General features: G+C 36.1%; 1 protein-coding gene across 1 annotated transcript in view; it reads left to right on the forward strand.

Moving 5' to 3' along the window:
* Positions 1-2,293: 2,293 nt before the first annotated feature.
* MET (MET proto-oncogene, receptor tyrosine kinase) overlaps positions 2,294-12,116 on the forward strand; it is an 83,468-nt gene continuing 73,645 nt past the window's right edge. Inside the window, exon 1 of the mRNA NM_001002963.1 lies at positions 2,294-3,515. Within this exon, the coding sequence (NP_001002963.1) occupies positions 2,313-3,515 (1,203 nt within the window). The 5' untranslated portion in view covers positions 2,294-2,312. The remainder of the gene's footprint in view (positions 3,516-12,116) is intronic.

Below are 12,116 nucleotides of genomic sequence, written 5' to 3' on the forward strand. Positions count from 1 at the left end.
TACAGACATGGGAAATATTTGACACTCATACTTCCACTTGCCACTATCTCACCCCAGACGAATATTGTCTCACCTAAAACTTATCCTGCCACTTTCCTAGTAAGGGCTAACTTCTCCTCAGAATCTCTCTTGTCATTTGCCTCTGTCGCTTGGCACAATGCTTTGTCTTGGAATCCTGATTCCTCACTTATTCCAGGCATCTGCTTCCTGATGAACAATGTAAAACCTACTAGTCACCCCTATAATAGAATGTTTTCACTCATTTCCCAATAACATCCAACTCAACATGTTTATTTATTTTTTATTTTTTTTCAACATGTTTAAAACCAACTTATCTTCGTCAGTCTTTAGCCCAGCTTCCTCCTATTGACATCTTAGTTTTGTAAATTGTTCCACACTTTTCCCCAGATAACTGCTAGTCATCTTTGCCTTCTCATTTGTATGCCACCGATTTAGATGTCAAATCTTATTTATTTAAATATTCTCTCATTGATCCCTTCCTTTCTATTCTTGGGAACACCATCTTGGTTCTGGCTCTTACAGATAATGAAGTTATGGACTATAATAATACTTTGTCATTTGGTCTTCCTGTTGCCAGCTTCTCCCTGCCCTCAGCCACCTTGGCTCCAAATCAGTCTTTCTAAAGTAAAGCCCTGATTATATGATTCTCCAGCTCAATTAAAATCCTTGACTTTTCTATTCCCTCTTATATAAGTCTAACAATTTGGTAGAGAAAAAATTATCTTTGAATTGGATTCGAGTTCTGACTACTACGTATACCTTTTCTGTTACCTTGAACTTATTTCCTGATTTTTATTCACTTATTTATTCAAGATATATTTATCTAACACCTACTATGTTATAGGCTCTGTATCAGATACTTGGGAATGGGTAATGAGCCAAGCAGATATTGTCCTTGCTTTGCTGGACCTCACAACATAGTGGACTTGTCCCTATTTCTCATAATTATAGTAATTCTAAGTACAAGTCATGTTTCCCCCTCTTGGTGCCTTTAGCTCTTGATTTGTGCTACTACATAGGGTATTATAATGTGTATTATTTGCATATGTGTATTGTCTCTCAACCACACTGTAGGTTCACTGAAAGATAAATACCAAATCCCATTTCCAAAGTGCAAGCACAGAGCCATACACATACTAGTTATTAGTGAAATCTGCTATGATTTTGTAGACCTAGGGTTAGTCTTTGGCATGGTTATAATGCCAAACAAGTTTTTAAAGATTCCTATCAGAATTATACACTAAAAATGGAGGGAAAAAAGTAATTAGCTATTTTGTTTCTATTCCTTCTAAGGCCTCCTTTCTAAGGTACCACCCTGCCTACAACTTTTATGAGTAGAACTAACAATGTTTGTTTATAGCCCTATACTTTAAGTTTTTTGAAACAGAAAAACAAATGCACTCAGGATAACTAGTTAGAAATATTGTCCATGGGCATACAATGGAATCTTAAAATAATGTGTTTGTTTTTTGTTTTTTGTTTTTTGTTTTACTAAATAGCTTTTGACTTGGTAATGAACAATATGTTGTTTTTCCCCAAGAAATAATTCTAGGACTTTAGTCCTGAACATTATATTTTATTTTACAAATTTTCAGCTTGCTGTTTTTATGTTTCCAGTGATCTTACATTAAGTTAAGCATTTGTCTATCCAAAACAATAGGTCAGCTATAGCCAAATTATAACCATACCTTTCCTCTGCACACAAATTCCTATAAACAGCATGTGATCATATTGCTTCTAGAATTTATGATTGTTTTCTTCCAAAAGGAAGCTAAATTTAGCCTAGTAATTCTACATGCTCCCAAGGAAACAATGCCTGCTGTGATTTCTAGAATAAATGAATCTGAACCACAGTTCCTTTACTTGACTAACTAAGAAAGTTTAAATATCAACCTAGTCATTAACCACAGATATTAAACCACATTAAACAACCAGCAAGAGGTTAAGAAAGAAATTTGCTGTTTCTGACTTCATTGCTAAATGAGTCCAACTTAGTTGGGTGTATTGTCTTTAATACAGAACATTGTTTGCATCTCATAATGGTTCTCTAAAATTACTCGTTCATGGCTTGAGTTCTAAAATTAAACTATGTGGAGTCATGTCCATCTGCACAATGCATCATTATGTGAAATCAGCTAGAGTTTTTTATTTTCACTTGATGTAAAAATTCCTGTTAGGAAGATTTGTTTCTAATAGTTTAACTGGTATGGTTCTTTCAGTTTCTTCTTTGTTTCTAATGACAACTAAACTGCTCTCTCTTTGAACATGTTTTGGCAGATATGCTTCTCACCATGAAGGCTCCTGCTGTGCTTGCACCTGGCATCCTTGTGCTTCTGTTTACCTTGGTGCAGAAGAGCTATGGGGAGTGCAAAGAGGCACTAGTAAAGTCTGAGATGAATGTGAACATGAAGTATCAGCTTCCCAACTTCACTGCCGAAACACCCATCCAGAATGTTGTTTTACACAAGCATCATATTTACCTTGGTGCAGTTAACTATATTTACGTTTTAAATGACAAAGACCTTCAGAAGGTTGCTGAGTACAAGACTGGGCCCGTGCTGGAACACCCAGATTGTTCCCCATGTCAGGACTGCAGCCACAAAGCCAATTTATCAGGTGGTGTTTGGGAAGATAACATCAACATGGCTCTGCTTGTTGACACATACTACGATGACCAACTCATTAGCTGTGGCAGTGTCCACAGAGGGACCTGCCAGCGACATATCCTTCCACCCAGCAATATTGCTGACATACAGTCGGAAGTGCATTGCATGTACTCCTCACAGGCAGACGAAGAGCCCAGCCAGTGCCCTGACTGTGTGGTGAGTGCTCTAGGAACCAAAGTCCTGATATCAGAAAAGGACCGGTTCATCAACTTCTTCGTAGGCAATACCATAAATTCCTCGGACCATCCAGATCATTCATTGCATTCGATATCGGTGAGAAGGCTAAAGGAAACGCAAGATGGGTTCAAGTTTTTGACAGACCAGTCTTACATTGATGTTCTACCGGAGTTCAGAGACTCCTACCCCATTAAATATGTCCACGCCTTTGAAAGCAACCACTTTATTTACTTTTTGACAGTCCAGCGAGAAACTCTAGATGCTCAGACTTTTCACACGAGAATAATCAGGTTCTGTTCTGTAGACTCTGGATTGCATTCCTACATGGAAATGCCTCTGGAGTGTATTCTCACGGAAAAGAGAAGAAAGAGATCCACAAGGGAGGAAGTGTTTAATATTCTCCAAGCTGCATATGTCAGTAAGCCTGGGGCCCATCTCGCTAAACAAATAGGTGCCAACCTGAATGATGACATTCTCTATGGAGTGTTCGCACAAAGCAAGCCAGATTCTGCTGAACCAATGAATCGCTCTGCCGTCTGTGCGTTCCCTATCAAATATGTCAATGAATTCTTCAACAAGATCGTCAACAAAAACAATGTGAGATGTCTTCAGCACTTTTATGGACCCAACCACGAACACTGCTTTAATAGGGTAAGTCACATTCATTTCCCACTTATAAGGTATAAGTCAGAATAAGTACCAGTCCAGAAAAGAATATCAAGGGCTTTTTGGTGCCTGGTAAATTATTTTTATCCATAATATTTGTACATTCTTTCCAAGAAAATTTAGATATTGTATCTTCATTTAAATGTAAAATCAGGGACGCCCAGGTGGCTCAGTGGTTGAGCGTCTGCCTTTGGCTCAGGGTGTGATCAAGGATCCTGGGATCGAGTCCTGTATCGGGCTCCCTGCAGGGAGCCTGTTTCTCCCTCTGCCTATGTCTCTGCCTCTCTCTCTTCGTCTCTCATGAATGAATAAATAAAATCTTTAAAAATAAAATAAGAAATAAATGTAAAATCATAACTTGAGAAAAAGTTAATGTGGTTCTATGAAAAGATATTTTACAGTTTAGGTTTACATGGTTGTCAACACTTAAGATTATTAAATTTGTTTCTCATTTAAGCTTTAATAGTTCTGGTCAGATTTACACAAAGTTTAACACAACAGCAATTCCTGTAAAACACAATTATTGAGATCTCAGTATAGTCTTTACAACATATAGATGAGAAGCCCAAGTTAATTTGTGAGTTTTAAAGGCTTTTTGCCTTATGAGGCCCCATTTGCTCACTGATATACAAATGAATGGTTTACATTCTGGGCATTATGTAAAGAAAATTAAACTAAAAACAAACAACAAAAATCTCTTCTAAAATCTTGGTAAATCAAATATTTTTAAATGAGCTAATACACTTCTCTGAAGAACTTAGAAAAGTAGAGGAAACTTTTGTTCCCAAATCCTTCCTTTGGAACTTGCGTGGACTTTCTACGTGAATGGACCTGTGTGTATCACCTGCTAGCTAGATACTTTTTACCTGGTTGGTATTTGATATTTATAAATACTGATATTTTCATCAATACTTGTTTATACCTACATGAAATGGTATTTTCACAGATGTTAGAAACATTCTTTGTTGGTTTAACTTACATATAGTTAAAGCTACCAGCCATAGCCAGAGGATTTATCCTACTAGCACCAGATCACTTGGTGCTAGAGGAAGAACACCAAATCCAGAGTTCATTGTGGCCTTGGGCTCCCTTGGTTTGGACCCACATTCAAGCATATGAACCTGGGTATGCCTCCTAACATAACGACCGCTCGTGATCATAATTAGATGAACAAATAGTATAGCTTTTCTAAAGACAGTTTGACTTCAGAAATCCACATCTCACGACTCTATCAGTTTTCAGTCTCAGTAATAAAGCTTGTAATTGTAAGCAGAAGGATATTAAACATATCTTTGATGAAAGAGAATATCTAATGTGCTGAAGGGTATCAAGGACATATGAATTCAAAAACATTTGGTTCACTTTTTGCTGAAATGTCTGGGATACTTCCCCAAATGGAAACTCCAAATAGCTCTTTTTTTGAAGATTTTATTTATTTATTTATTTACTTATTTATTTGAGAGAGAGCATGTGTGCACGTGCACTCAGGGGCAGGGAGAGGGGCGGAGGGAGAGGGAAAGAGAATCTGCAGCCAATTCCACTCCGAGTGCAGAGCCCGATGCAAGGCTTTATTTCACAACCCTGAGATAATGACCTGAGCCTAACTCAAGAATTAAGCCACCCACACGCCCCTCAAATAACTTTGTATAAAGCTAGAAAAATGCTTCTGAGAAAAGGAAACTCCTGTTTTAGTGAACTAAAGACATAACTTCTCTCCTTGCCCCTCCAAAATCTAGGAATAAAAAATAATACACGTGCCTAATCCCAACTAAGACTAAATTCTCCCCTGCATACATGTCATATATATTGCAAACTGTGTAAGAAGCAATAGGATTCCTCATGAAGCTGCCACTTTTCTTCATGAGAAAATATAAAAGAATGAAACGAAACAAAAGACTTTCAGGGTAGGAATCAGGGAGGAAAAAATGTAATATTAATAGCATTCCAGAGAAAACTTTTTTTTTTTTGGTATCCAGTAAATTGCATCAGAAACACTAGTTTAAAAAGATTCTACGAGTTGTTCCTCCAGGGCCTCTAAGCACATGACTTTGCTTTTTAAATCTTGTCCTATTAAAAATTAAAAAGAGACGTTACCTTATGAGGATATATTGATATCCGATTTCATTATTCTATTTTGTACTTTTCAGCCCCCTGATGTAAAAGTATTTATCAATTCCAGAAATTGCCAAAATACATTTGAACTCCTCTACCCCTTTCATTCTTTTAATGTTCCAAGGGAAACAAAAGGCAGGATTATCCAGTGAAATCCAGGTCAGTTTTATCACCCAGGAAAAATGCCCAAAATGCACCAACTGCACCTGAAACAGTTATCATTCCCATCGCAAAAATTCTTGTGGAAAACAAGATGGAGCTTGCCAACATAGTCCTACAAGGGAAGCCAACTTTTGCACTGGCCAAATTCCATAAAGACAAATACCTTCAAACCTCTTCTACTTATTTGCCTGTTTATCTTCTCTGGTTACCAAAGATCAAAATTCTTCTGAGAATGAGACATCCACATTCTCAGTTTTCCATATACCAGTCCACAAAAAGACCTCAGATTGTTCCAAAGCTCAGCCTACAATCATTTCCTAGTTTCATCTTGAAAGGAGGGCACCTAGAGAGAGCCGTTACTCACACAAAACAAAATGATTTACAAAATCAAACGTGTTTGGAAAGACTAAAGCAATAAGACAACTCCATTTCATCTTGGCAACTTGACTTGGCAAGATATCAGGTGAAGCTTTTAACAATTTCTTGGAATTGAGCTTTTGTTTTGGCATAATGCTTGGTGAATAAACATGTATATTGTAGTTTTGTTATTAACTTCTCTAATCCATTGGATCTTTATGGAGGGACGGTTGTGTGTTTTGTGGGCAAGGAAAGCTGTAGCAGGAACTTTCTGCTGAGGCCTCTGCGTGGTCCTCAGTGTGTAAGCAAAACCATGGCAGGAGTTTTCTGGCCGTCTGAGCTAACACTGTGTGCAAAGAGCATTTGTGTCACAGGATCAGACCAAGAGAGTGCCAAGAAAGAAGGTCTTTTAAATTCTAGGGGTCGAGCCAGGATATAGGCCTGATTTGCTTATTTCAGATCACATAGGTTGCTTTTCTCACTCTCCCATTTTATGAAACACGTCTATGCAGCCTCTTCATATACATCTTCCCGTATTGATTACATCTCTTAAGCCCTCTTTTGAGTCATTTGATGATTTCCAGAGCATATCGTCTTCGTATCTAAGCTCTGTGTGCTTCAGAACTCTTTTGCTTCTACATATGATGTTGTTTCTGGAAACTTATCCTAAGCCACATGTACCCATTCATGTAATATTAGAGTTGATTGTATCAGTTCAATAAAAATAAATTCTTGATCTTCACAATATAACCATTTTCTTTATTACTTTTGAAAGTGATGCTTAAAGGATATGTTTACAGTGATTTCTAACACTTAGAATTATGAGATTACATACCCACATAGAATTACTAAATCTTAAGTCTTAAATTATCTTTACCACCTTTTTTTACTCATTCATCATTTGACCTCTGTCAACATCGTAAACTGCTATTTGATTGAAGTTGTTTTAGTCTGATGCATATTCCCTAAATAGCACACTACAATTCAAAATAAAATAATTGAGAAACTGTCTCATAATATGGAGACTTTGTAAATCCCGAAACTTGGGAGGAAAAGACCTTTACTTTCTATCTGGGGATAAATAGTTTTAAAATTCAGTTCATTTAAGCATGTTGATGGTACTCTCCAACAGTATCATACATATCAGGGATTTACCAACATGACAATTATTCCAGGAGAAAACTAGAATCAATATACCTTGGCCCAGTTTCCTACAAATGAGATCAATATTGACTAAAAAAATAAATTTTTTTGATCCATAAATCAGTAAAGATCCTATTCCCTAAATTATACTTACTAAGAGAAGTGGATTAATACATCTTGGAAAGATTTTCAATCACAGTTGAAATTTGAAAAGGGGTTCTTGAAATATCTCTCATATAACCAGAAAATACAATTATCATGTTACATTTTTTCTTGCAATTCCATTATCAAAGTTTTGCGCTATATGTAAGTATTTGAAAGAATTTTTAAACAAAGAAGAGTAGGCTTGTAGTAAAAAATATTTTCACCAACATCTTAATGACCAGTGATTGATCAATTGAAGGGGAGAAACATCAATTGAAGGGGCGCACCTACATACAAGTCCCAGCTTATTACATAATCTGCTGCATGACTTGACTTTTTAGAGCCTCAGTCTCCTCATTTGTAACATGCACAGAAAAATCCTACCTCATAGGGTTTTGTAAAAATTAAGAATAATATATATAAAGTATCCGGCACAATAAGATGACCATAAACTTAGCTCTCTGGGAGACAGCATGGCCTAAAGGAACAAGACCGAAGTCAAAGAGATCTGGGTTCAGATCTGTCCTCTACCATTTTATACTGGTCCGGTCACAAGAGCATTATTTAGACTCTCTGAACCTATTTTCCTCCATGCAAGGCCACTGCGAAAACAAGTGCAATAATGTTTGCAAAAAACCCTAACTTAGTCCTTGACACATAATAAATAGCAACTATTATTGTAAGGAATACTTAGGTAAAGAAAGGCAAATGTAGGCAATTGAATTTTCTGGAAGGGGCACCCTCTGGTTGTACTGCTCTTGAAGGTCTTTCACTTACCTCCCTACCTGTTATGAGTGACTCCATTAATACTTAATTTGTTTAAGCCCTTCTTAAAACTTAATAGATGAGAGAGAAAGAGAGAGAGAGAGAGACTGAGAGATGGGGAGCAGTGGTGGTTGGGGCTGGAGAGAAAAATAATTGAAACAATTGTAACCTAGTTAAGCCAGAAGGTGTGCTCCTTTTCCCAACCTTCAATTCTAACTATCCATGGCTCTATGAGATACTGTGCTTCTGTAACTTAAGTTATACGGTGCATTCAAGAATTTGCAAATAATGCAGTTTTAGAAAAAGTCAACCTCACAGGTTCTTTGTATCAAGCTTCCTTGTTTTTAAATATCATTTATACTCAAATTCAAAGAGTAGCCAACCGCTTCCCAAAATAAAGGAAACTTAAAGTAGTAATTTTCCATCTCCGTTTCAAGGAGTGCCAAAGTTAAAGGGTCACCACTCAGAACCATCAGAGGAAGAAAGCAAAGTGATTAGAACAATTTTGAATGAAAACAAAATCAAAACAAGATGCAAACAAGGAATAATAGGAATGGGCAGAAAAATAAACATACAGTGATGTTTCTTTATTAGTATTATAAAGATGATAGATGAGTAAAATTGGGTTATATTTAAGTTGTAATGGAAGAAAATAATTGCAGCCTTCCATCAGGAAACCGCAAGGACCATTATTGATCTGTCATCCTCAGGGCATGTCTCGTAATATTTAATAAAATAAACAAAGATTTATAACTCTTTATAGGCCATATATCTGTAATCTCCCACACACCACACCATTTGAACAGGGAATGTGGAGCCAGTGTTACAAATAACATCCATGTAATTATACTGGTTTGGCATGTCTTATTTAAACAATCTAGCACTCTCAAGAGAGTATTTTTGTATTAGGGATGAAAAATGTGAGGTCAGACTTCAGGGTTTTTTTATTTCCTGTGCTCTGAAATGAGAGAATGTTATCCTATAGGAAAAATGTTATTGAGGATTCTTCATTCTAAACACTAGATACCTTGGCCTTATGCCAAATGTAATAGCTACCAAAGCAAAATCTTGCAAGAAAGAAAATCCTTGAGCTATAAGGATTCAATAGACTTTTTAAAAATATATATCTAAGTAGAAATTTGTTAATTTGACACTTTGTTCCTCTCCTCCTATAAACTCTTCTTTATTCTCACCCAGGCTCAGGGAGTCGCTTATTTGAATTACAGTCCCATGAAAAGTAGCATATTGCATTATTTTATTTAAAAGAATTTGAAATTATTTTCTTTCCAGAATTCTGTAACTGCTCTCTGAGATCGTTGGGCACACCCAGTGGGTATTGAAAATGTGTTAGAGAGTGAGCCACTAATGGCTTCTACCCTTTCTCTTCCTCCTGCTAACCCTCTTTAAACCATTCGGTAGCTTATTCACAGGTCCACCATAGGAAAGAATAAAAAAGTAAAGGCATGACAGTTTTATAAGCTAGGAGCCAAGAAATACAGTTACTGCTAAAACTGTCATCAAAAATATAGGTAGGCTTTACCCGTGGATTATACTGATTCATGATGGGATGGGTGCATTTTAAATTAATTCTTTATTCTTCTTAATGTTTTTTGAAGCAGGTGGTATCATCTGTATTTTATTTAAGTAGTTGGCTTTACATGGAGATTCACTTGGTAAAATTAATGTAGCAAACAATAAGGAGTTCATGCAAAAGAAATTTTAAAGTTGGTTTTTGAAAAGCTGAAGTGTTAACAGAACTTTGGAGACAGCTCGAATACATGATATTTTCATTGTCATACTACTATGTGATTGGAAACAAACGAAAGCACATGCGATCCTGCGTTTTGATAAGAATATTAGCTAGCCTCCTTGAGTAATAATGGATTTTTTTTACTCAAAATAATATATCAAATTTTGGGTGTTAATCCTTACTTCAGACTTCTATCTTATCAATGGACATCCCACCCCACATTCTTATCTCCTCTAATAAGAAAAATGAAGATCTGTTAGAATTTGGATAGAATAGCCATGAGGAATTACTGCCGTTGCTTATTCATGGATTGGCACTGAAACCGAGTCAGTGGGCACATGGAGTCCAGAATGACTCAGTGCCCAGATATGTGCTGTAAGTCACAACTCCAGCAGCCAGGGAGGGCTGTAAAAGACCTCGTTTGTCAGGGTAATGAGACCAGGGGCTCAGCTACTCTTGAAGTTATTAAAAGTCCCTTAGTGTTTTGTTGTTGTTGTTGTTTGTTTTGTTTTGTTTTTAATAATAGTGAATGTGGTGAGTGATTCTAGGATCCTGGATACATTCCAGTCTGCTAATTATGTATTTTTTTTCTGACTAAAATGTTCCGGGCTGGTTCATTTGCATATGAATTACTTGCTGAGCAGTGTTGACTTCCTATCTTAAAAGCCTTCACCCTAGACCTAAGCTAACTTAGAGCAGATGAAGTGTGTCTCTCCCCTCTATATTTCAAAAATACTTTCTGGTTTTTTCAACAAAAGACAGAAAAATGTCTTATAAATGCATGCTGATATAAAATAAAGGCTATTTTCACTATTCTTGATGCTCACAAATAAGGGGAAATGCCTTATGAATAGTAACTATAAAACAAAAAATAAAAATTGTGAATCCAACTGAAGTCTGGCCTCAGTTGTTGGTTGTCTTATTTGGGTAAATCGCCAAAATGTTCATCAATCAGAGGACATTAAAATGGTAGGTGACAGTTCAAATCATGCTTTAGGTAAAAGGGGTGAATTAAGGTCAATTTTGATTTGTAAAGCACTCTTTTCTAAAACTGATTTTATGAAAATTAAGTTTGCTGATTTTATGAAAATTAAGTTTTGTCATCTCAAAATATATGGATTATTCATGACTTGCTAGCATCTGTGTACCAGAAAAGTGTAAATTTGTATGATATTAAATTTTCTGATGACATTTTAAATTTAAAATCTGATTAACACTTGCATCTAGCAGCCAGTCTACTAACTGAACTATAGGTAAGGTGGGGCTCAGCATATGGGAAAAATGCAAAGATTAAATTGGTCTGCGAGCTGAGTGAATCAATAGTATTTAGTGCTAATGCACTAAGCAGATACAAGCACTAATGCAGTGGCAGTCAATAGCAAAAACGGATATCTCTACGAGTTATCTTGACAATAAAATGTGCAATATTTTCCATTTATTTTAAGCTAACCACATTACCTGCTTGTCCTTTCATTTTATTAGTTTAAGCCAAGTTCTGTTAGCCTAATCATTTTCTTTAGTCCATAAAATGACCAAAAACTTGTGACCATGGTTTTCAGCAAAAACAGAGGAAAGGATTTATTCATACAACCAAGATTCAACAAGAAATTCGATAGATATGGGGTGTCTGACCTTTAGGTATTATAGTGGTGAAGGAGATAGGCATGGTTCTTGTCTTTATGAAGCAAACACGCTAGGGAAAGAGATGACGATAAAAACTCAGTCACACCAATAAATACATCATGATAGTTTATGAAATATAGTGTGAGGGAGAGAAATATCTGTGAATGCAAGTGAGGAGGAATATGTTAATTTGATAGCATAGTCACAAAAGACCACCATGTGGAGGTGACCGTTAACTTCTACATAAAGCCCAAAATTTTAGAAAAAGCCATATGTCCTTAGTACATGGCCAACTACATAGCCAGTATTTAATAAACTAATAATTATTACCTATTTCATAAGCTAGATCTTAACTACATGGTGCTGCATTTAACCAGCTTTTTAAAGTGGATTCTGGACATGAGTGCATATTATTTTACACTTAGAAAAACATATCACAAGAGGTAGAACAGTCCCGGAGATTTTAACATTTTTAACTGTTTTTTAAAAAGTTGTTAATGTATTCAAAGTTTGCCTTTTCTTTGATTTCT

The sequence above is a fragment of the Canis lupus genome, chromosome 14, assembly GCF_011100685.1.
Source record: "Canis lupus familiaris isolate Mischka breed German Shepherd chromosome 14, alternate assembly UU_Cfam_GSD_1.0, whole genome shotgun sequence".
NCBI classification, from domain to species: domain Eukaryota; kingdom Metazoa; phylum Chordata; class Mammalia; order Carnivora; family Canidae; genus Canis; species Canis lupus.